Here is a 26,279-nt window from a genome sequence, read left to right as displayed (position 1 = left end):
CCTCTCACCGCTTTGGTCATCGTCAACCCATCTTACTTCGCCTTCGCCGTCGACCGTCATTACATTCTCCATCTCATTGGGCTTAGACAACTGTTGCATCTCGCCTTCCCCGCCGACCCGTCTTGTCTCTCTTGCTACTCTGGTTGCCGCCGACCAGTCTTGCCTTGCCCTCACTGCCGATCGCCACTGCTGTAACGCCCCGTTTTCCCAGAATGAGCATTACCTCGAGATTTTGGGAACATATATATATATTTTCAACATCAAACACACAACATAAGTCTCTTGATACACATACCTTCATCATAATCATTTTTTGACAATCCCGATCGTACCTTCTTAGCATATCAAAATTTAATAATTAATAGACTAAGACATGTATTATCAATCACATCAGCGGAAGCAAGATCGAAATCTCAATGATATATAACCGATAATTCCTTTTACAATAACCAAATCGATGTTTCACATGAAAATATCAAAATATTACATAACCTCTAAACATCGTAATCATAGACAAAAACCTACGAAAACTAAACATAGCAGCTACATCTCGATGACATTCTTTCCCTTGACGCCACTGCATTCACCTGGAATGTTTGAATATTCCAGAGACATAGTCCAAATTAGATGCTGAATCATCTAAGTGAGAGTTCAAAAATATTTTCATGAATATATGCAAAATCATATATAAAACCGACAAGTCCCGACATGCACCAGCCTAAGAGAATCCCACATAGCACTTAACCCTAACTGGGGAAAATGCAATCTCTCTAAAGGCGACACGGCCACTTCGGCCCATTGGCAAAACAATCCTGCTTAAGAGGGACAACCTCGACATATGAACTTGGGAATCACTCTATTGTCATTGTTAGGCTTTACGCTCATACTCAAAAGCATTCCAAAACCCAACGCAACCCTAGCCTCAATAGTGTCACATCAGCACTATCCCCGAAATCCACGACACCTCGACCTTAATGCTATTGCTCAAAGGAACATGGGGTGGTGTCCACTCTCAGCCCCGCCACTTGAGTACCGTAGGGTGAAGTCCGTCTCAACCTCGTCCCAAGTGGGTTACATAGCATTAACCCTTGGCACGCATTCCAAGTGCTGACACTCGAGAGCTACGTCACAGGTTAACAACCCACGTCCCACATGGACAACACATAACATGCCAATGCCGAAAATCATAACATGCATATAAAATCAATACTTGAATGTATGCAATTTACCGCACGAAATTTAATACATGTGTAAATAATCGTTTGGACAAACCATCACAATAAACCAAGCCATAGGGACGAACACTCATAGTAAACCATTCACATGTTACTATAAGTCTTTTTGGTCAGAACCACTCACCTTTATACGAAATTTCAAATTCTTCTTAACAAACGCGGTACGTCTCGATTTGTGTGCCCTCTTCGAATTTCGCACGAGTCACTTCACCTCAAACAGCTAGGTACCCTAATCACCCAATAAAATATAATTTTCTCTTTAATTTTCTCACATTTTCTCATTTTTCTCCTATTTTTTCTCACTAATAATCCAAAATAATTATCTACACAACTATTTTCTCAAATATTTTTACCTAATAATTCATAAAATAATTAAATAAAATTTTTGAAAGTTGAATTACCAAAAAGCCCCTCGTCACGCACCATCACACCCTTGGCGCGTGGGTGCGAGCAAAGGCTGGCGCGTGCGACTCACGCGCCACCGTCTTCAACCTCGAGCCAGTCGCCGGCGGTTGCTCCGATGCCCCCGAAATCGGTACCTCCTGAAAGCCCACGAAGAATCGATCCCAACCCCACTAGTTTCAGGCCGAAAGGCCACCGAAAAAGCCACCAAACGACCGGTTACAGGCAGAGGTAGGCGGACCGCCTTGCTTTTCCGGCAACCCTCGAAACCCCTTCAAACCACCTCGAAAATTCACCAAACTTACCAGAAATGCTCCTCTTGCCTCAAGGATCAAAAGCCCCTTATTGGCTTCCCTCGATTCGCCCTCAAAACCGAGCAATTTGTTGCTTCATTTTCAGTCGAAAACCCTTGGTATTTATAAGCTAAATCAGACCCCCACATGGCCAATTTCCGGCCAAACCTTTCCTCACACGCTTCCTAGACTACACTAGGCCATGCCCTGACGAGATTTGCTGCCCAAATCTCCCGTTTTTCCTGCCGAATTCGCGGCCAGATCTGCCATGCTTTGGCAAATTTTCAAAAATTACATTTTAACCCCTTAAAAACTTTCTTTTGCATTTTGGCCCTTATCCTCAAGCCCCTAATCTTTCTAGCACCATCACTAAGACCCTAAAGATTTGTAATTCTCATTTCTCCTTTGAAACTTTCAAAAAATTACCGTTTTGACCTCCATCAGGCAATTTTAGAAAATTACACTTAGGCCCGATTGATCGATTTGACCTCAAATCCACTCGATTCAACCTGAAACCACTTAAGAGTTGTTCTATACATCAAATATTAGTCCTAGACACACTCCGTTGATTTTTCGGGCATCGTCTATAACAATTTGGTAATACGACCTAATTGGCAGCTGTATTTTTGCTCTATCGAAAACTGTTCTCGATCTCATTTTTTTTATCACTAAAAATCATAATTTAAATTACTCGTCGATATTATACCATTTTTCTTGGCTATCTAGGGTCCGGGGTACTCCCTCTAACTAATTTGATCGTCCAAAGCTGTGTTAGTGTACCCTATAGTCTTATTTTTTCCAAAATTCCATTTATGCTCTTTATCAAATATCATTTTTATCCTCAAATTATTCTCGGGTATTACAACTGCATTCTCCACCTCACTAGAGGACCACCGCTACTTCTCGCCCTTCTCGTTGACTTATTTTGCCTCTCTCGTCGTCGCTGTCACCAACGGCTACTTTTCATAAATTACGAAACAACCCCAAAACGTTTTGTAATTTATAGAAATTGCCCGAATACCGTTTCGGGCGGCTTTTGCCATTTCCAAAATAGGAAACGGGGCCATTTTCGCTGTTTCCATGCTTCTTAGTTGTTCATTACCAAAAAAAAAAAAAGGGCTCCATCTCTAATGTTTTAAAGATGGAATTAGACATGGATCAAAATCCATCTCTAAAAGGCTTGTTGCTAAACAATTAGTGACTGATATTTTTTATTCTATCGTTATTAGAGATGAAATTTTTTTCATCTTTAATTTAAAGATGAAATCTTTTTCATCTAAAAAAAAAATCTGTCTCTAATTTGATTGTTTAATCAATCTCAAAATTGATCAAATTTTACATTTAGAGAAAGAATTTTTTGTTTCTAAAGTTAGAAATCAAATTTTTTGGTCTCTATTCAAATTAGAGATGGAAAAATTTTTGTCTCTAACTTTAGGAACAAACTTCAACAAATTTAGAGATAAAAATAATTATGTCTCTAAATCAACTATGGCGGAAAAAAAATTACATGTGGTTGACCACCATCTATGGTAGATTATAGCGATTGGAATCAATCATTAGAATCATTTTAGTTTGGTGACCAGTATACCCAAAAACAATAATGATCCAACAATCAAATTTTAATAGATTTAAAAAATAATTTTTAGAAAAAGGTTACCCATTTTTGGAAAGGCATTACTGCCACCATCCGTGGTAGATTCTGACAATCAGAACCAATAATTGGAATGGCTTTAGTCTAGTAACCGACAAATTCAAAAATTAAAATTATCCAAGGTTGGAACTTAAAAGATCTAAAAATTATTATTTTTTTAAAAAAATATTATCCATTTATGGAGGCATTGTCGACCACTATCCATGACAGATTCTAATGATTAGAACCCTGATTTGGTAACCAACATACCAAAAACCAAAATGATTCAACGATTGGATTTCACTAGATCTAAAAAATAAAATTAGAGGACATTAAGTTCTTATCTTAAATTAGAGAAACTTTGGTTGCCAATGTCTGGGACTGGAGTCAGTGGCCGGAGGAGAGAGAATGGACAATCGGATGAGAGAAAAAGAAGGTGAGCCGATGGGTAATTATTGCTGGTTGGGGAAGAAGAAGAGAAAGAGATAGTTGAAGGTAATGGAGAATAAGAAAAAAAAATAATGAAGGTAGACATACATATATATAGAGATTTAGAGAAAAAAAAAATTATCTCTAATTTTCATCTATGTTTAAATTAAAAAAAAAATTCATCTCAACCTCAGATACTGAAATAACCACCAGAGACGAAATTTTTTTCATTTTTGACAAAAGAATTCAGACATGAATTTTTTTTGGTCTTTGATTCTATCTTTGACAAAAAAATAATTTGATGCAAAAAATTTTCCGTCTTTGATATCAAGCAAAATTTATAGACAAAAAAATTTTCGTCTTTAATTCCAAAAAAACTTCAAAAATGGATTTTTTTTTTTTTAAAATTTCGTCTTTGATTCTTTCCCTAATTCTAAAAACGTTTAGAAGCAGAATTTTTTTCTTCACTAATTCTGTCTATGATTTAGGGATGCAAAAATTCTATCTCTAACGTTTTTAAAAGAAATTTCAATTATTTTGATCATTTGTCTCAAATTTTCTCTTTGTTATAAATAAAATTTATTTTTGTCTCTAAAATTTGTTTTTGTTAGAGACAAAATAAGTTTCGTCTCTAAAAATAATTTTTTTATTTTTGTTATATGGTTATTTATCCCGAGCTTAGATGAAACACTTCATCAGGGTTTGAATGAAATATTTCACTTTTTCTCTTTAATTTCTTTTTTTTTTCTCTATCTTCTTTGAACCCAAATAAAGTGTTTAATTCACTTTTCTCTTTTATCTCTAATCTCTTTTTCTTTTCCCATGATGAATTCAAATTTGTGTTCATCAAATCTCAAACCTAAATGGGTTTGCCATTGGCAACGACACAAAAGTGAATTTTACTATGAGTTATTATTATTATTTTTCAAAATGAAGATGAAGATAGAGCATCGAAGATAAATTGATCATTTTATTCTTTTATTTAATAATAAGAATATTTATCATTATTTCTCTAATGTAAAGGGGTTTCTAGCTATTTTATCAAACCTCAAGGATATCTCTTACAATTAACCTTATAAAATACAAAATATCAAGAGTGCAGTATTGTCATAAATGTAAAACTTAGATGTAAAATAATAATTTGACTAAAAAATTACCCATCAAGCAGACAAATATAATTGAAGTTCTTAGTTCCAACACATAAAACTATCTTTTAAATCTGCATTTAATAAATTTATCAAATACATCTAATAAGTAAAAAAAAAAAAAAAAAAAGGGAATTCATAGAACGTATTGTATGTATATCCATCCTTTCTTCTCCTTTTGTTTTTGTTTTTCTTCTTTGTCCCTTAGCATTCAAAAAACAAGCACCAAGACAATCAATGGTATTCAGGTTGCCTTTCTTCCTGAATTCTCCATCTTCTTTCCACACTTGCTTGCAGGTCATCTTAAATTCCATCAGATGCTTCATGCTGAACAAACCGGCTCTTCTGCTATGGTTTCCAGCAACGGCTTCTTCGACCTGCACATCGACAACCGGTGCGTGAACTCTGGCGTCGAGTACTCCTCAACATCATCCAGAGTCAGCTTCGGCACGGCCTGCGGCGGCCGCGGCTCCGGCAAGACCCTAACGTACCCGCCGCCGGCCACCCTCTTGGCGTTGGCGGCCAAGAATAAGGCGCCCATATCGGCGGCAGTGACCACGGAATTGAGCCTCTTCATCGGGAACATGACGTAAGCGTTGGCCATCTCGAGGTCCTCGTCGGCGTTGAGAGCCGAAAACCGCCGACCCATTTGCAGCGACTGGGAATTCACCAAGAAGAAATTAGGCGTCTCCAGCATGAGCTCCGCCGCCTTCACCGGCTGCTGGAACTGCCGGATTTCTCCCGTCGGCAAGACCACCCTCGCCGATCTGGCTTGCTTCCCCGCCGGCCCCGATAGCGTACAAGAGAGGTAATTTCCCATAATCAAACTAACAAAAACCACTTCGATCGCAAGATCACTGGTAATTGGAGCGAAATCTCTAGTTGAAGTCTCGTCACGCTGTGTTGGAGAGCTGAATTTAAAGAGGAATGGGAAAGAGGGTGCTTGGGTTTGAATGAGAAAAGTAAAAGTAGAAGAAGGTTCGGAGCCGGTGGAGGGGAACGAGTTGACTATGGCGGATGAGTCCGCGTCTGGCGAGCGCAGAGAGGAGAGAAATTTAAAAGGTGGAAGGCACGGGAAAAAAAGAAAAAGGGCAGTCTGGTAATCTGCTGTTTGGTAACCGTGTGGAGCCCCACTTCTTTTGAGTCTGTCTGGCCATTGATTCACAGCCTGTACAGCTGGGCATGTTTTTCAATCTTTTTGTAGAACTCGGACCCGCATAATAAATTTGAAAATTTCGAAATTTTGGCTTATGAAATTAAGTTTTCAGTTTGGTTTTCTTACCAGATTTGTTGCAAGCAAAAGTAGAGAGGCTTTTACACCCACTTGACACTTCCATTCGTTAGTTTTAACCTCATAGCGCTTAACTCTGCTGGTTAATAGAGATTTTCGATGTTAAATTTGAGTCTCGTGACAAGTCATTGTCTTAGGTTTTAAGGGTTGGTGAGCTTATAGAAGTGTCTCATATAGGTTATTTAAACCCACCAAATTAAAAAGACAATACACTATATCCACGATCAATATGCTGGTGTTTTGACCCGTTAGATAAATTATGGAATGGTATATTATATATCTGACCACTCTGAGCTTCACTTTATGTATAGAGAAAAAAATCTTATCGTCATATATATGTGTGTGTGTGTGGGTGGGGTGGCGGTGGTGGGGGTGTCAGCCGCGGTGGTCGCGCTGGCCACGCAACTCATCATGTGTCGTGCTGCGTCACGGGCAGGGCCGGATCTTTTGCGCCACAGCTTCTAGTGGCTTTCTCGATCTCATTCTCCTCTCCGGATATTGTTTTGTTTCGTATAACTTAACGAATTATTGACGTTTTCTCCGATAGCAAAATGATACCGCCCATTGTTTAATCCCTACGTACAGTACTAAATTACGAAACCCATCATTGAGAGCTGTCTGATGTGATCTTATTTCTGAACTACATTACATAACAACTCATTCGATGGTGGGTGGGATCTAATCAATAATTTAATCATTTAAACATACCTCGGAATTCCGTACTTAAAGAGTGCCAAGCGCGGTTGTTGGCTGGCAGATTCCTTGTTTTTTTTTGCTTCTGAGGGAGATAGATTGATTGATTCAACTTTCCTAGCAATTAAATTAGTAGATGATTTGGGATTATTCCACCACCCATTTACCCTGATCGGTTTGGTTAAGGTTGAAACTGAAAGTTGATATTTGATCAAGAACTAGTGTTAGGCAACCCAATTGCACTGACAAAAATTACATCAAGAAATTTCATCCATAATTCGATTTGCCTAACAATGGACGTACGAATTTCACATTAACTTGATACACTAAATTTCATCTTTTATGGTCAAAGTTTATGTAATGGTAACTTGTGTCATTAGTAGACATTGAAGGTAATTAAGCTCAAGTGGTGAAATTGTGAATAGATGTGCAAGACTCGGGGTGGCAGTCAAAATGGGAACCTAATTAAAGGCATAAGCAAGCGTGAACCGACGAGTGAAAGAAACACCAATTGACAAATTCTTAGTCAAAGATGCACAAGAATGTTCTTTCACATTTACAAGAAAACATATCTACGACATGTAGCCCGTGAATGGGCGGACATAGATGATAGATGTTCATCACCAAGCCCAGTAAGAAGTAAAACCACTTCAACTTTAAGAGGAAGAATGCCATTATTGACTTCACATTGAGGGGAGTTAACGACCAAAGCTAATTCCCCCAGTTTTTTATGTTTCCAAACGGGCTGTTAAGTTTGTCGAGTGAGCATTTCCCATATCAGTGCCACGGGTATGCAAAATGTGATCACCAAACAGGGCAAGCAACTTTGCCCAAACAGGAGGAGACTTCTTCAAGTATAGTTATGATATTCTCGAAGGGGGGCCTTTCAGAAGGGTCTTTGCTACTGCAATGCTCTATCAACCTGCAAATGCAAAACAGTAACCTCACATTCAGAATAGGTCAACTTAAATATTTCTGGGCCTAGAATATAAATAATGCCCCCAATCTCCTATACAAATCACACAACCATTATTAATGCAAGGCCTTTTTGCTTTTCTGTGTGCTGTCGTTATATAGACATGCACTAGCTGTGCCACAGTAGATAGTGGCTTCATCTGAACTTTGAAGATTCAGGAAGAGCCATTTGTGCCACAATATTCTAAACAGTGAACACCAATTAATGAAATAAAAGAAAACAGAAAATTCATCCCCCACCCCATATATCAGCTGCATGTATAAGATTAGGATGTCTGCACAACTCAAAACGCCGAGTAGGTTGATAACTACTTTCCATGTGCTCTGATTTTTGTACAACATATTATGAATGACAAAATTTCACATGGTATTTGAGAATGAACATGATGACTGGCTCATAATCTTGGTGACCTTCTACAAATGGGAGGCTATGCACAGTGATGATAACCCAAGTGTATCATGCTGTCACTTTGCTCACTTTTCTCTCTCTTCGTCATCTGGATTGCTGCAGTCTCCCTCTTTCCGTTCACTTCCAGCAGCTTCACTTTGGGGATCAGAGTATCCCAGAGACCTTGTTCCGACGGGAAGGAACAAGTGTATCACGTTATAACCTATATATTTTGCCTGAATTTGTCTTGTGCAATGCATGGGAGAACCACATGCTCTTTATTAAAAAGAAAATTATGAAAGCACCTTAACTTCTGAAAGGAGATTAGTGGATGGATAATTAGCTTTGCACCTCCAAATTTTTGAAAAATTACAGTGGACAATTGCTCTTTTGTGTTTATTTAAATGAAGTGAAAGGAAATTAATCTAATCTCATATTTTAAAAGAAACACAAATTGGACAAGCTCAAGAAATTTCTGGGATGGAATATGGTGCAAACTTACTGCTGAATTCTAGCAGGACATCGATTTGGATGGAACTTTGGTACATAATCAATGGAGTTGAGATGGATTAAGTCAAAGTTCTGATCAGTACCCTGCCTTCCTTCTAGCATCTGTACTACAATTATGCACATAAGTAAACAGAAATTTGTATATATCAAACAGATTTATATTTATGTTCATATGATCATTTTCAGAAAGAAGCTAGAACAACATCATATCAAGCCTTAATCCTACTAGTTGGGTTGGTTTCATCAATTCTAACTCGCCAATTATTTCTATTTATGGTCATATATTTTGTAAAACCCTTATAAAACAAACCAAAAAAGCACAAAAGTTGACATAATTATATAATAGATTATGACATTAACGCCATAGATAGCAAAAAAGTTGGTATATATATATTTTTTCATCCCATTATATTCGTAAATATATAAAGAAGAAATTCTCCCTTTTAGAGTTTGGGGTCATAAAATGAGAGGACTGTATAAAGAGAAACAATTTTGGGTCATATTAAATAACATAACTTTAAAGCCTCCTGTGATGAGAGTTGATGAATAGAACAAGTCTTTAGTTAAAGAGGTAAAGGAAGATTAAGAAAAACTTAGAGAAAGACTCTTAGGTACTCTATAAGTTATAAGGGCCTACAAAAGATAATGTCTAGAAGAACTGAAAATCATAAGTTCATTCCCCAATAATCTTTGAATATACACGGGAGGTCCACTTATAGAGGAGATGGGGAACTACATTAGGAAACTTAAACCTACCTTCTACAAGAATTACAACATAGGAAAGAAAAACATATTTACAAATCTTAGGAAAAACATATTTACAATCTTAGGAAAGTTTCCCAAGTCTAGAATAGGAAAGGCCTTTCCTATTCCAGATTAGGAAGCTGCTAAAATCTGCATATCTCCATACACATATCTCCATATATCATATAAAGCTGCATATCACATGCATATCTCCATATCTTATACGGATCATACACATCTTCGGTCACCAACACTTCCCTTCAAGCTGGTGAATGAATATCTATCATTCCCAGCTTGCCAATTAAATCCTCAAACCTTTTTATAGCCAGCCCTTTAGTGAGAATATCTGCCACTTGATTTTCAGAGGGCATGTAGGGAATCTAACTTTTTCTTAATGAAATGTCGGTCTGTTTCTATATGCTTTGTCGTGTCATACTTAACATGATTATGAGCAATACTAATAGCTGGCTGATTATCACAAAATAGTTCAATAGGACCTTGTAATGTGACCTGCAAATCCTCTAGAATGATCCGCAACCATAACAACTCACACAAACCCAGGGCCATAGCCCTAAATTCTGCCTCTGCACTTGATCTCGCCACAATGTCTTGCTTCTTACTTCTCCAAGACACTAGATTTCCCCTAAAAAACACACAATATCCAGTAGTGGATCTCCTATCAATGAGAGATCCTCCATAATTTGCATTAGTGAACCCTTGAATACATAAATCAGCAGCCCCTTGTTTAAACAGAGTGCCCTTGCCTAGTGTAGCCTTTAGGTAATTTAGGATCCTCATTACAACATGCATATGTTCCTCGGTTGGTCTATGCATGAATTAGCTCACTAGGTTAACAGTAAAAGCTATATGAGGCCTAGTGTGGGAGAGGTATATCAACCGACCCACTAACCTTTGGAACCTTCCCTTATTAACAACCTTACCATTAAGATTCTCTTGCAATTTGATATTAGGTTTTACTGGTGTGCCAACTCCTTTTCCCCCTAACATACCTGTTTCAACTAGTAAATCAAGAACATATTTACGTTGAAATAGGAAAATTCCAACTTTAGAGTATGTTACTTCAATCCCCAAAAAGTATTTTAGGACTCCGAGATCTTTAATTTCAAATTCCTTGGCTAAACTCACCTTGAGAAGCTATTGTTCTTCTGCATTATTGCCTGTAACCACAATGTCATCAACATATACTAGCAAGACAGTCACCTTTTCTCCCGAGTGTTTGACGAAGAGAGTATGATCCCTTATACTTTGATGATACCCCATAGACTTCATGGCCTTAGAAAACTTGCCAAACTAGGCTCTCGGGGACTGCTTGATCCCATACAACGCTTTCTTAAGTTTGCACACGTTCCCTGCACCTTTTTCATGAAACCCCGGAGACAACTCCATGAACACCTTTTCCTCTAAGTCTCCATGTAAGAATTTTTTTTTTATGTCAGCTGCTGCAATTTCCATCCAAAATTGGCTGCAAGAGATATAAAGACTCTTATAGCGGTCATCTTTACCACGGGGGCAAAAGTCTCAAGATAATAGATGCCATAGGATTGTATATAGCTCTTGGCCATCAACTTGTCTTTATACCTTTCTAGAGTGTTATCAGCCTTATATTTTACATTGAATATCCACCTGCAGCCCATCGGTTTAACCCCCTTGGGTCTAGTCACCAACTCCCATGTCTGATTTTTATTTAGGGCCCTCATCTCCTCCAACATAGCTGCCTTCCAGTTCTAATCTTTCATAGTCTCCTCTACTGATTTTGGAATAACAATAGCATCGAAGGATGTTAGGATGCTCTTCTGGTTTGGGGAAAGGCGATGATAGGATAGATAATTGGTCAAGGGGTGTTTTGTACAGGTTCTAACCCTTTTCCAGACAGCAATGGGAAGGTCCAAATCAGATGGTTCAGGATTAGGTAGGACTAAAATTGATGGGATAGAACCTGGTTGTTGGCTGAATTCTGGTTGCTGGCCAAATTTCATACCTTGATCAGGTTCTGATGTTGATGTAGGCTGAGGATCTTCAATGGGTAGTTTTCTTTTGAATACATAAGGAGAGCCCTTAAACCTAATGGGAGTGGGCTGCTGATGCATTGCTTGTTCATTGTAGTGGACATGCCGAGGGAAGGAAGTTTGCTGGAGAGAGGAAGAGGGAACACAAGTGGAAGACTGATTAGTACCATCAGCTTCGCTAGAGCTTAGTATTGTGGGTCCTAGGCTTGGGAATGAATTAGAGGCTTGATCATCATACTCTACAATCTCCCCCTGAAGATTAACTTGAGTAGGACCAAAAAATGGTTGAGATTCCACAAAGGTGACATCTTTGGAGACATAGAATTTCCGAGAGGTAGGGTTGTAATATTTGTAGCCCTTTTGAGTAGGAGAATACCCAAGAAAGACACACCTAAGAGCTCTAGGATCAACTTTGTCCCGATTGGTTTTAGGAATGTGAACAAAACACACACACCCAAACACTCTAAGGGGAAGAAGAGAATGCAAACTCAGATCTGGGAAAAATGATGCCAAACAGTGAAAGGACTTTGGTTGTTTAGGACCTTATATGGAACCCGATTAATAACATAAGCTGTTGTTAGGACAGCTTCCTCCCAAAAATTTTTAGGAACATGGTGATGATGAAGAAGAGATCTTGCCACGTTGAGGAGATGTCTCATCTTTCATTTAGTTACTCTATTTTGTTATGGAGTATCTATGCAATAAGATTTGTGAACTATTCCCTCTTGCTAGAAAAATTGATGCAAGTGATTGTTGAAATAATCCCCTCCATTATTAGTGCAAAATTTTTTAATGGGAGTACCAAATTGAGTGGAAATCATTTTGCAAAAAGAGGGTAAAACAATCCCAATGGCAACTTTGTCTTTTAACAAAAAAATCCAACACATTCGTGTATAGTCAATTGGGTATTTTGGATAGTCCCCAAACATTACAATGAATTAAATAAAATGGCTTAGATGACAATTTATTACTTATTGGATAAGACACTCGATGGTGTTTAGCAATGACACACACATCACATTGAAAACTAATAGGGTCTAGAGTTTTAAACAAGGTGGGAAACATACTTTTTAGGAGAACAAACAAAGGATGACCTAGCCTAAAATGATGAAGCCAAACTTTGGACAGATTTGAGATTGACTGTGATGAACAAGCAATTCTCAACTGTCTCCCTCTAGGGCAATCACTCTCCCTTTGTTAGACATACAATCTATTTTGTTCCTCAGCCACACCAATCATCTTCCCAGTGTCCTTGGCTTGAAATTTACACATATGAGGAAAGAAAATAGCATGGCAATTCAATTCTTTAGTAAGCTGATGAATAGAGATAAGATTGGTAGACAAATTAGGTACATGGCGTACCTGTTTGATGGATAACTTAGGGCCAAGATTGACTTTGCCCTGTCCTTGGATAGGAACTAAGGTTCCATTGGCTATAGTTATCTGTTTGGTGGTTTCAAGAGGCTCATATGTTTCAAAAACATTTAGGTTAGAGGTTATATGATCAGTGGCTTCTGAATCTAGAATCCACATATTATTCCTATCAGTTTTAGAGGCTGAAAAAGAACCAGAATTGAGGTGTTTACCTTGCTATGCAAGAGAGCAGGCTCTATCTTGAATGGTCTGTAGAAAAAAATTTCAGCTTGTTAATCTCCTTTACATTCAATTGATTCAAATCTAGTCTCTCGAAATCAGCCTTATCATAGGATCCAGCTTCCTCTTGCTCCTTGTTTAAGAGATAAACCTGGTGCTTTAGATTCCTAAATCCCCCTATCTTGCTTAAGACTGCTTCCTTTCCATGGAGTTTGAAGCAAGTCTCCCTAGTATGTCTAGGTTTCTTGCAATGGCTACACCATTGCCTTTCTCGGCTGGAATTTTTTGTTTGGCCCTCTAATTTCCTTGCTTTGAACCTTACTCCTTTGTGACTGGTCATCATGGCAGAACCTTCAGAAGGATTCTCATTAAGCATGTAAGAACCCATATCTTTATGAGGTTACCACGTAATTTAAGTAAGTTTATAATACCGAAAAATTAACTTGATAGCAATTATAAGTACCGAATCGACTGTAGGGAGTGCCTTGGAGCCGAGAAATCTAAGGAAGATGATACGGTTTTGGCGAGCATTTCGAGGCATGATTTATGGTATCGAAAGAAATTGTATTCAAAACAATTTTCGGTACAGCTAAAACACAGCTGCCATTTAGGCTACAAAAATCGAATTGTCAAAAACGACTTTTGAGAAGTCAAGCTTGAGGGGGCTTCGGTTTTTTAAAAGGAACAACCCTTCAGTGGTTTCAGGAAGAAACGGATGGGTTTAAGGCCAAAATGAAGATTCGGGCCTAAGTGTAGTTTTTTGAAATTGTCGGAGGGAGGTAGAAATGACGTTTTTTTCGGAATTTTTGGGGGTCAAATGAATTTTTTAGGACTTGAGGGTATTAACTGCAATGATGGAAAATTAAGGAGGTAAGTGAAAAGGGCCAAAGTGAGAAAGCCAAAGTTTGAGGGGCCAAAGTGCAATTTTAAGAAACTTCCAAAGCAACAATGGTTGACTAGCCATTCCACTTTGCCAAATTGGCCACGGGGAACCCACGAGCAATGGTTGGAGACGCATTTGGCTCAAATCATGGCCGACAACAGCCACCGTGGTGGTCGAATTTGAAGAAAAATCCAACCAGAAAATTGGCCGATTGTCGCACACCTGCAAGTGGAATTTTTTAGTCGATTGAGGTCGCTTGAAGGTTGATCTAGGGTAGGTATATGCTCTAAGGCTCATGGGCTTGCTGATACCGGGCATTTGAATCATCGAAGATGCCTATAAATAGGCATACATGAAGGCCAAAAATGGGGAGAGTTGGAGCTCAAAATCGAGGGCTTTATCAAACAAATTGGGCAAGGAGAATAAGGGGCTTTTGTTGCCCATAGGCTAAGGATGGTTTCTGGAAAATTAGAAGCATTTTGGTTGAGTTTTGAGGGAGTTTCAAGCTTCGCCGGAGTTGCAAGGCGGGCGGTCTGGCCGAGCATTCAAACGGCCGGTTGAGGCCCTTCTGGTGATCCTTTTGAGGCACAAGATAGGCCATCTGGATCGATTGAAGAAGAGCAAGAAGATGGCATCAAAATCCAAGTTTTTCGGTGTACCGTTGTAACGCCCTATTTTTCAAGCGCGTTATAACTCAGGACAATTCTGGGATAATTTTTTTTTTAATACTACTAAAACTAAGACTAAACCATATCATTGCTCTTATCCATCTCAAAATTTCTATTTATTTATCTCCAAATAGAATCTTCATAAATATCAAATGCGGAAACTAGAATCGAACCTAACATCATAACATTACTCATAAATCAATTCTTACATCACGGGATAAGTTCAGAAACATCAATACATAACTTCTCAACATAACATGAAACATGACATAAGTTTTTTTTTTTCCATCATAACTTTAAAACATAGCATATCATAACTTAAAGCATAACATAGCACGACTGATACATGATCGGGTCCTTATATAGGAACTAAATGTAGAAATTAACTTCATAATGCCTTGCGTCTTTACAATTCATCTGTTTCTATGTCTTCGCTGGAAACCTCATCTGGAATGATTGAATGTTCCAGGGGACAAGGCCCACATTAAATGATAAATCATCTAAGTAAGAGTACATCATAATGCATATGTATGAATGCAATGCACATAACATCATAACTCTCATGTTTGGGTCGACTGCACCTTAAGATTACCCGCTATTTTTACAGCCTTCCTGCTAGACCAGGGTGTATGGGTGCACCTTTGGCAAAAACAACGGCGCCAGTACCTAATCCCAAACCCATGCAACGTATGACCGTGAATCTTATCATACTCATATGCAAACTTTATCATCAATACATGTAAATGCAATTCACATGACATGTTCACATCAAGACATGACAACATGATGAAAATATTTACATAAAATCAGGTTTTGGTGAAACCATTTACACGTCATTTTCATAAACTAAATCTAGTTGAATAGTATCACTTACCTTGTAAAAAGACAATTTTGCCCCTAGCGTAATTTTGCTTCAAAATTTGCGTCGGACTTCCAATTGTACTCAATTATGAACCTTGACATACCCTGGCACCATAATTACTTAAGAAAATCCGATTTCTAATTTTTCTAATTTCTCCAATTTCCTCCTATTATTTCCTCAAGATTATGAAATAAATACTTTCTCATGAAAATTTTCTCAATTTCTCTTCACAATAATTCCTAAAACAATATTCCTGAACCCCAGAAATTTTCTCATAATTTTTTAAAATCCATGTTCTATTTATTTCTCATTTTCTCTTTGATTTTCAAGCATCTATTGCCTCAAAAATCCATAATAAATACTAATCATGCATTTCTCTTCCAATTTCACCATCAAAAATTCTAAAATATCATTCTAATATTTCTGGAATTTTTAAAGAAATTTTTGAAGATAACTTACCTCCCCGCGGAGTGATTCGGTATTCTTCTATACTGCAATGAAGTCTTGATTTGCGTATCCAACAACGCCTTTTGTCACAAATTTTCACACGAACTACTAAACCCAACCTATAGGATTTTTCTAGAAATTTTGGTATTTTTCTCTATATTCTTTCTTTCTCTTTCTCAAATCTCTCTCTTACTCTCAAATCCTTCTTTCTTACAACCTTTTTTTTTCTAATTCAAGTCCTCCAACCTTTCAAGTTTTATCTATTTATAGAGGTTGAATTAAGTTTAGTATAATTGTAGTGATCCACTATCTTTTATTATTTTATCATTTTTTAATTATTTTTCACTAAATCTCACTTATAATCTTTAATTATTTGTCCATACTCTATTTTATCTTCCACATTTCTCCACTAATTCACCCATTATCTTTGATTATTTGGCCACACTCTACTTTGTCTCCCACATTTCTCTATTAATTCATCCATCATCTTTAATTATTTGTCCACACCATATTTTGTCTCTCACATTTCTCCATTAATTCACTCATTATCTTTGATTATTTGTCTACACCATATTTTGTCTCCCACATTTCTCCATTAATTCACCCATTATCTTTGATTATTTGTCCACACTCTACTTTGTCTCCACATTTCTCCATTATTTCACCCACTATCTTTAATTATTTTTTACTTTAATTATTTTCAACTAAATCTTATTTTGAATAGACTATTCTTTCATTTAGTCCATAAATTTAAGCCCACTTTCTTAGCCTACTAACTATAAGCCCATTTACTTAGCCTTTCCTTTTTCAATTTAGCCCACTAATTCTAAGCTCATTTATTTAACATTTCTCTTTTTTTTTAACTTAGCCTACTAACTCTAAGCCCATTTACTTAACATTTCATTTTTCAAGTTAGCCCACTAACTCTAAGCCCATTAGTTTTCTCAATTATAATCTCTAATGGATGTCAAAAAAAAAATTTTAAATACAAAAATTAACTACTATTATTTTCAAAATACTAGGATATTACAACCATCGCCGAGGAAGACGACCGACGCGTGAGCCATACGTGCTGGTCTTCACGCGCCACCAGTCGCCCTAGGCGTGTGTAGGCGCGTGGGTGGTCCAAAAAATCTGAAAAAATTATAGAAAAATCAAGAAAATTATCTTACGGGGATTTGTGCAAAAAGATTTGGATTTGGCCTTCCTGATGACTTAGTTTTCGCACCAAATAGCCTTGTTTTTCGTGCAAACGAGGGTTTGAGGTAAGTCCAGTAATTTTCCTTTGATGTTCTTAGACTCTAATGAATTGTTGTGGAAAAAAATTGGAGAAAATAGACACGAAGCTATTTATTTGAATTATTAGAAGGGAAAATGAAAGAAAATAGAAAGAAAATGCAAGAAATTATGGAAAAATAGGTTTTAATACTTATTTAAATAAATATGATAATTAGGGTGCTTTGAGGCTTAAGTTGAAGTGACTTGTGCGAATTTTGAGGTTGGCACGCAAATTGAGGCGATGCACGTATTTCGAGACAAACACATGAGTATCGAGATAGCCCGATAAACTTGAGAAGGTAAGTGGTACTTCCCAACTGGACTAAGTATTATAATCTTTTCATGTTGTCATGCCTTGTTATGAGTATGTCATGTAGTTTGCATTTACATGTTTTGATTTATGAAATATGCATATGAACATAATGAGATTTACGGTCATACGTTGCATGGGTTTGGGATTAGGTACTGGCTCCGTTACTTTGTCCAGAGTGCACCCATACACCCCGGTTAAGCAAGGAGACTGGAAAAATGGCGAGTAATCTTAAGGTGCAGTCGACCCAAATATGAGAGTTATGATGTTATGTGCATTGCATACATACACGAGCATTAAATGTTTTGTTTCCCTTACTTAGATGATTCACCATCTAACGTGGGTTTTGTCCCTGAAATATTCAAACATTCTAGATGGAGATTGTAGCAGAAACGATGATGAATAAGACATGAAATGGCATTTAGCAGAGTGCATGATGAATTGTATGATCAGTGGAATGTATGTTATGTAGCTCATGTATTTAAGTTCTGCTACTTCAAATTCTGAACGTTTTGAGAAATGATGATGTAGAACCCTATTTAGGGTTAATGTTAGTTGAAAACTTATGTTATGTATTAAGTCATGTTGAGAAATTTATGTTCCCGTAATGTAAGAACTGATTTATGATTAATGTTATGATATTAGGTTCGATTCTAGCTTCCGCATTTGATGTTTATGTTGATTCTCTTCAAGATAAATGTATGGAGATTTTGGGATATATATATAAAGAGTGATATGATTTAGCAATAGTTTTTAAGAAAAAAAAAAAGAAAAAATTTATTATCCCAGAATTGTCCTGAATTATAACGCGCTCGGAATACGAGGCGTTACAAAGCATGGCACCCCTTCAGTTTTCTTCACTTCTAACAATAGCAAACACTTCATTAAGTGTAGGAAGTTTATCCCTACCAAGCACTTGAATTCTTACTTGATCAAATTCGAAATTGAGGCCTGCTAGGAATTCTACAATCCTATCCCTCTCAAAAATCCTATTGAGGGTGGCAGTATCCTCACTACATGCATTTTGATGTTCTGATAGCGATCAATCTCCAGTCATAAGCCCTTCATCCTATTATAGTATTTTGTTACAATTAATGGTCCTTGCCTAGTACCACTAATTTTGTCTTGATCTCAAAGATGACTAAGGCATCTTGGACCTTAGAGTAGGTTTGATTCACTATATCCCAAATCTCCTTTGCTAAACTTATGAACATAAAATTCTTATAACCTCAAGTTACATTGCACTCCACCATAGCCAAGACATAATTAGGGAGTCTTCAACATCCCATGCCATGAAAGAGGGATCTGTGTTGCTCGGAGGAGGAGCAATCAAGTGGCTGATCTTCCTTTGGCCTTTGAGGAAGGTCTTTACGAGTTGAGCTCATTGTAGATAATTCCTACCGTTTAACCAGTAGGAATGGTGCATACCTGGCAAGTCTCTAGCTCTGGTTGGCAGTTCAACCGGAGTTGACTCTCCGGTTGTTAGGGTGGGAGCAACTTTAGATAGTTCAGACATCTCTACCAGAATACTTGGTAGATCAAAGACAAAAAGGCAATGAAGGCTTTAGGAGGAATAGAAAGGAAACTGTGCAACGAAGGCACACTTAGAATTTTTAAGCGGGCTTGACTAGTATCTTAGGCTCTGATACCATGTAGAAGAACTGAAAATCATAAGTTCATTCTCCAATAATCTTTGAATATACACACACAGGAGGTCCACTTATAGAGGAAATGGGGAACTACATTAGGAAACCAAACCTACCTTCTACAAGAATTACAACATAGGAAAGAAAAACATATTTACAATCTTAGGAAAAACATATTTACAATCTAAGGAAAGTTTCCTAAGTTTGGAATAGGAAAGATCCTTTCCTATTCCAAATTAGGAAGCTACTAAAATCTGCATATCTCCGTATTTCCATACGCATATCTCCATATCATATAAAGTTGCAAATCACATGCATATCTCCATATCTTATACAGATCACACACATCCTTGGTCACCAACATAATGCCATAGATAAAAATGATTAGGAGCTAGAATTCATATAACCGACCCCACATAATGCGATTAAGGGTTAACTTCTTGTTGTCATTGTATTAAGTAGCAACACAAGTACCTGGTAAAACATGAATCCAAATGAATGGATGTCCTTTGTTGTGTCAATTAATGAGCAACTGATGATGCCAGACTTATCAGTTCTGTGGCCTGTGAAACAAAACAGACAATTAGGTGCAACAGCAGCACGATTGAAAGAACAAACTTCACATTAGACTGCGGCAATGGCTACATACGACTTTCTTGATTTGGGTGTATCTGTCTATATAACATCTGGACCCAGTATTCACCAACCTTCAAGTGGCCGCCTTCATCTTGCAACAAGTTTCTGCATCCAAATGAACAAAAGGCCAAAATACCTCATTCTTTTTGGAAAAATAAAATCTATAGAAATTCAAGTAGCCACTCAGGCACTTATCAAAAGAACTACAATGCCAATGCAGTGAACAAGAGGAAATCCTAAAGCAATGCTTGAGCTTTAATCATTTACTCAGTAACTGCTGATACTATTCAACTTAAATTTTATTAAGAATCCTGTGACTGACAGAAGAGGCAGGTAATCGTGGAAAGTAATTATTTCTTCTATAGACACTTGCGTCTTGTAAGCAATATGTTTCAAGCGTAAAGCTTTCCTAGCCTGGATATATATTTACAAGCTCGTCCTTCTACCTAGGAAAAAGAATTTATGCATTTTTTCAATCAAGGTTTTGATGCATCAACGTTCCAGGTTGATGCCTAATGGAAAAGTACTCAAAATGTTCTCAGGCTATTGGACTGCCTGAATGAGAAAACAATCTCCATCTAAATTTCAAGTAATAGGAGAAAATTCAAAATAAATTCCCTCTAAATATAATACAGTCTTGGGCTTTTAGTTAAGCAAAATCAGATATCCAACGAAGAGGAGCTTACCTAGGATCCAGATGATTGTGGACTATAGGGAAGGGCTTATGCTGATGAAGGTAATTCATTCCCCTGCCAAATGATTTAAGGACATCATTATTCTCATGCCAACTAAAATTTTGAAAAAGGAAGGATACATCAAGTCAAAACATAAAAGTATACAAATCAGAATAGAGAAAGGTTGACACTTCACATCAATTTATAGAATAACCACATTCATCACTCACAAAGATCCACACTTAAATGTGTATAAATAAAGTTGGACATATTACAAAGAATAAGTTATTCTTAAGTGTCTCGCTTTGATTTTTTGACGCAGTATGCCAATCAATTTATTCTGAAACCTTATCTCCAATGTGGAGAATTCTTGAAAAAGGACGTAACGTATATGCAAATTAAGTGACGATGTTTATAGTAGAAAAGAGCTCGTGGCCCCTGTGGTCTAACATAACTTAGGCTGAATAAAGTGGACTGTTGAACAGCACTCATTAATTGAAACTAAACCTATCATTGTCAATTAGGTTCCCATTTAGAAGGAGTAGAAATTTCTTATTTGTTTTTGTGTGTGTGTGTGTATTTCAAATTTACATTGCAAGGTTGAGGGGAGACAGAGAGGTATAACGATAAATGGACAGTTCTTATTTCAGCCATGGAGAGAGCTGGGTCCCAGCAAACCCAGTCCTTCTCCACCTCATACACCAATCTTGACGGGCGCGAGCTCCTAGCAAGCTGATTTGAAGGGTTCAAAGGGTGCCTCACTGGAAACCACCAGGCAACAGGCTCCACAATTTGCTCCTCCAAGGATCTGGGATCTTCAACTAGATTGAGAATGCACGTACAATTGTGGAGAGAAAGTTCCATTGGTGATGTTGAGCAGAGATTCACAGTCGCTCAGCCAGGAAGTTGTCATTCTTTAGACTCAGCTCCACAGGAGAAACCTACCTATTCTTGCATGGCTAACATTAATAGTTGCAAGTTGCAATGAACTTGTTTCCAAATGAAATGAGGTGCCAACTCTTCAGCATTTGATGGAAAAGAACAAAATAGTAGAAAAAAAGAAGAAAACCATATTTCTTATAACTAAAAAGGAAGACAAGATTACAGCTTTCCTGAAACTCCCTTTGATTCTACAATTGCATTTATTACAGTTCATTATGGAAAGATCTAAGTACCATAATAGAGGAGTTATGAAGATTTTCAATCCCCAAGAGTATTGCTTCTAAGCTATTTGAGTTCAAAGGAAAATAGCACCATACCTGGCAATATCAAGTGCATAGCGCAGAGCAGTTTGCAGGTCAAGGCGGATCTTTTTGGCCAAAATATCATCCAAGTTTCCCTTTCAAGAAGAGGCAACATAACAGAGAGAAGAAAAGTTGAAAAAATATATCAATAACCGCAACAAGATTTCTATAACAACAGAGTCCTTACTTTTGACAAATACTCTGTAATGAGGATCATCTCTTCACCTTGCACAATTGAACCAAGAAACTGCAAAATATTTGGATGTCGAAGTTCCCTTAACAGGGAATTATCTGTAGCAGATAGCACCCTGCATTAAGTTCAACAAATCTGGTTTTCAGGAGGCAGAACCATCTGATTATAACTGAATACCAATACTTAGATCTTCATTAAGCTGGAAAAAATGAAAGGCACAAGCAGAAATACATTTTTACTGGATGGTATATACGTCGTTCAATTATGGTTTTAACAACCAATGTCCCACGCCACTTGACCTTTTCTGATGCACCAAATACACCCTGAAAAATAAGAGAAACCAGATCTGAGTCAGTGTATTTTCATATGGACAAGGTAATAAGACATAATTTTTGCAGGAATTATTAAGCTAAAAAATATTGTACATGAAATACAACACCATTCACAAAAACATGTGCTCAATTCAATCCACTAGATATATTCGTTCATAATGTCCAGAAAAAAAAAAGTATAAAGGAACAGAGAAGGATAAGAAGTGATCCACAAAACAAAGACTTTTCTATTTCTTATCACACCAAATTGGGTCTACATGATGAGGTTTTCAAACTACTTTTCTATTTCTTATCCATGGTGTGAATTATCAACTGAAATATCTGTAGCTAGACCATTACCCTCGTTTCATTGTATGTGAATCAATGCTAGACATCCTGAAATGAGGAGCCAACTTCTATGTCAAGCAATAATTAATTATTCTGGAATATGTGCTGAAGATGACAGTGCTGCAGTTGCAGGTTACCACTCTAAGAATTCAGGAAAGCTACAAGGAACATTTGGTTCACCATTTAAGAGTCCATTTGTTGCATCACTCCTGAACTTTTCCCTGTGGAATAGACAAGTTTAAATAGCAAACATAATGCATTTCTTGCCATGTTGCATGCCAAGGAAGTAGTTATCAAAATGATTCTCCATTAATCATAATATCAGAAAATATTAATTGCATTAGATATTTCATCACAAAATTGACCTAGGGCTTTATCTGAGTGATGGAACACCAGATCTCTATATAGTGCATTAATCAACAAAAGGAAGCTGATTTTCATAAACAACTAATCAAAGACATGTTCTAAATTTCTAATTAAGAAAACAAAAAAAGCACACACCATTTTTGTTGATTCAATTCAATTTCAGAAGCACATGCCAATTTTACTGTGTGTCTCTTACTAAACGCACAGCAAGACACACAGATTGTGTTTCAAGATGGTGCATTCGGCACATATTTTTTAACTAAAATTGTGCGTAACTGCATTTTCTTGGCATTTTCCAGTGTACTAAGTTTGGTTAGCAGTTAGTGGATATTTGTAAGATCATTTTTAGGACTTCAAGAAATATATTTATTTTAGGTATAAGCAGTTGGGAAACTGAAAGAAGCAGAGCTGCTAACTTTTCGTGGTATTTTTGTGGAAAATAACATTTTTTACATGGGCCACAACTGTAACAGTTTCAGGTTTGGGATAACTATTTTTCAAAGTTCAAAACAAATGGAACTCTTTGCTGTAAGAAGTTAAACAATAATATATCAATTCAATTTACCAAGACTGAATGGGACTTTGACATTTTCACCAACTCAAGGCATGTAATAGAACAGAGAGTTTGTTTAGTACAAGGAAATTTGGAAATTCACAACAACGTCTATATTTACTCAACATGACTTTTAGGTAAAATTACTAACAAACCCTCATGAGTAAATTGTAATACCTGTTTGATTGTTGAGGATTGCTGAAAGTTTAGTTCAGATATATCAATGTTGACTTCATTTGTATCTTCTTCATGACGAACAGTCTGAAACACAAATGAAATATGACTAATTAAAAGGTAATGCAGTGCAATTGGATTCTGCCATTGAGAGTCAGGCATAGATGTTTCACTTGTCATCCAAGCGGCACTGAAAGAACTTGGAAAGGCATGCCAAACTGTCCAAGCAAGAATTCTAGCACATCTGAGGACTGTTCCCCTGACCTTACAATTATCTCATTCCCAATGTGAAATATGGCCATCAGGCTTTTAAAAGAATTAGAAAAATCAACTCTTCTTCCAAAAATTGTCTTATCTGAGAGTAGGGCAGCACGACACGTGTAAGTTTCCTGTCATAGATGCTATGACCAATTTCTAGATCAATTAGTACACATCGATTCTACTGATGACTAGAATTACCTACTAATTCTTTGGTGAAAAACCTCAAAATAAAAGAAAAGAGAAGCACAAACTTATAAGCCTATGAGAATACCCTCATAACCACCCTTGCCCAATCTGTTGCTTGAATTATCTTGTAAGAAGCAATAGAAGTCTTATTAAAGAATTCAATTACCATCGGCTGATCATGATCATCAATTGTATCCTTTCCTCCATTGACTTCCAGGATTTTGCATATATCTCGATGTCCATAGAGCCTTGCATCTGTTAGGGGCTTGATGTTAACAAGTAAAAGATTGTATCAATAATTGTAACCTCATAATAAATATAGTAGCATATCAAGCCTTAATTCCACTAGGTGGAGTTGCTACATGAATTATGTTACCTCATAATAAATGCTTCCACAAAACCCTTTTTAAGGGCATCAAAGAAAAATGCACAACTTTGAAATTTGACGATTGATATAAAGATGCATGCTATGAAGTTATCTTGAACCATACTGTTATACAGAGACATAATTACAAGCCATTCCAAATTGTATCCAGCCCTAATGGGAAGGATTTATATATTTATCTCTGGAATAAATTTTGAATTGCAATATTTTGATCGAACAAAAGGGTCCAGTCCACTGAATAGTTTCCCAGTTATGCCAGAGTGCTGAAAATAATCCCTGCTCTTTTCTTTTCAAGTCTCCGAAAAATATGAAATAACTACACAAAGAAAAAGTGGGCAATGAATAACTTGGTCTTTGGCTTTTCATCAAGTGGAAAGGCGTGAAAATGATTCACACAGACCCCAAGTAGTTGGGGCAAGGCCTTTCTTGCATTGGGTAGCCGCACAATGAGAACTCACCTCGGAAATTTGCTTTTCTTATTCAAAAAGTTTATCTTACAAGTTCCAATACAGCTGGAAATAAAAGTTGGCATCAATTGTTCAGAGGTTTGTATGAAATCTAGAACTATATTTCTCTATCTTTCTTCAGTGATGTGAAGATGAAACTAGTGGATGGCTAGCTAGCTGAATTGACAATACTAGCAGTAGCAGCAAACAGTACCACCTGCATGTTCATATTCCAGCAATGAAGGAATTCAATGATACATGTGGAAACAGGACGCAGACATGCAGTTAACCCCAGCAGGAAATTACAACAATATCTCAAAGCAGTCAATAAATTACAAATAGCGAAAGAAAAACTAGCCAGAACCAATGGTGTCAACAACATCCACCTCGATCAATCAAAGCAAACCTTGTATTCTTTAGGCAACACACAAAACGAAATCGCGAAGCTAAATTTTCAATCTCAGAATAGACACTGCTTACAGTTCGTTGCCAGCGGTCTTTAAGGTTGACGTCGGCCCTGTACTGCAGAAGAAGCTCCACAATCGAAGCGTGGCCCTCGCTGGCGGCGAGATGCAGGGCAGTTCGGCTGTCGTAGTCTTGCACATTGGGAGATATGCCTTGCCGCAACATCTGGTTCAGTCCCACTCTGTCCCCTCTCGACGCGAAGCTCAGAAAGGTTCCGATCAATTGCATGTCAAATTTGAACGAAGAGGCCTCCCGACTCACCTGAATCGACATCTCGATTCTCGTTTCTCAACTAAGACTGCTGATTCGGAGCGATCAAGCGAATCGGACCACGAATCCCTAGTTTTTCAACAATATACAAGGAGACAACTTTGGTCGAAATTAGGCGGTTGAGTCGATGAGAGGCGTTTTTGAATGTAACGACTCATTATCTTCTTGCTATTGCCACGGTGACAGTTACATTTGCCCAAGTCAGTCCAAGGAGTACAAATCTACCTTGTGGGGGCTATTGCATCTTTTTTTTTTTTTTTTTGCAATTATTATTAGTATTTAATAAATTTATTGAGTAAACATAATAATTAAACACTA

At 37.3% G+C, this 26,279-nt stretch overlaps 2 protein-coding genes across 2 annotated transcripts; both read right to left on the bottom strand.

Annotated features, from left to right (window-relative positions):
* Window positions 1-5,456: 5,456 nt before the first annotated feature.
* LOC127803713 (uncharacterized) lies at window positions 5,457-5,954 on the bottom strand. Its single transcript, XM_052340149.1, has one exon. The coding sequence runs from the start codon at window positions 5,952-5,954 to the stop codon at window positions 5,457-5,459; it is 498 nt and encodes a 165-aa protein (XP_052196109.1).
* Window positions 5,955-7,571: 1,617 nt separating this feature from the next.
* On the bottom strand, window positions 7,572-26,140 carry LOC127803286 (integrin-linked protein kinase 1-like). Its single transcript, XM_052339400.1, has 11 exons — window positions 25,707-26,140; window positions 24,562-24,660; window positions 23,952-24,035; window positions 22,428-22,519; window positions 22,191-22,311; window positions 22,019-22,098; window positions 20,772-20,834; window positions 20,099-20,190; window positions 19,924-20,012; window positions 8,984-9,093; window positions 7,572-8,040 (listed from the first exon to the last, which is right to left on the bottom strand). The coding sequence occupies exons 1-11, from the start codon at window positions 25,962-25,964 to the stop codon at window positions 7,923-7,925; spliced, it is 1,206 nt and encodes a 401-aa protein (XP_052195360.1). The 5' UTR covers window positions 25,965-26,140; the 3' UTR covers window positions 7,572-7,922.
* Window positions 26,141-26,279: the final 139 nt, after the last annotated feature.

The sequence above is a fragment of the Diospyros lotus genome, chromosome 6 (assembly GCF_014633365.1).
Source record: "Diospyros lotus cultivar Yz01 chromosome 6, ASM1463336v1, whole genome shotgun sequence".
NCBI lineage: Eukaryota > Viridiplantae > Streptophyta > Magnoliopsida > Ericales > Ebenaceae > Diospyros > Diospyros lotus.
The sequence above is the reverse complement of the archived record's forward strand: the minus strand, read 5'-3'. Positions and strand labels throughout refer to the sequence as shown.

Coding starts and splice junctions, on each gene's coding strand:
- LOC127803286 (XM_052339400.1), bottom strand. CDS start 25,964: ATGTCGATTCAGGTGAGTCGGGAGGCCTCTTCGTTCAAATTTGACATG. Junction 22,312..22,427: donor ATATACCATCCAGTAAAAAT/GTATTTCTGCTT, acceptor AACTTAATGCAG/GGTGCTATCTGCTACAGATA. Junction 20,191..20,771: donor CACAATCATCTGGATCCTAG/GTAAGCTCCTCT, acceptor ATTTGGATGCAG/AAACTTGTTGCAAGATGAAG.
- LOC127803713 (XM_052340149.1), bottom strand. CDS start 5,954: ATGGGAAATTACCTCTCTTGTACGCTATCGGGGCCGGCGGGGAAGCAA.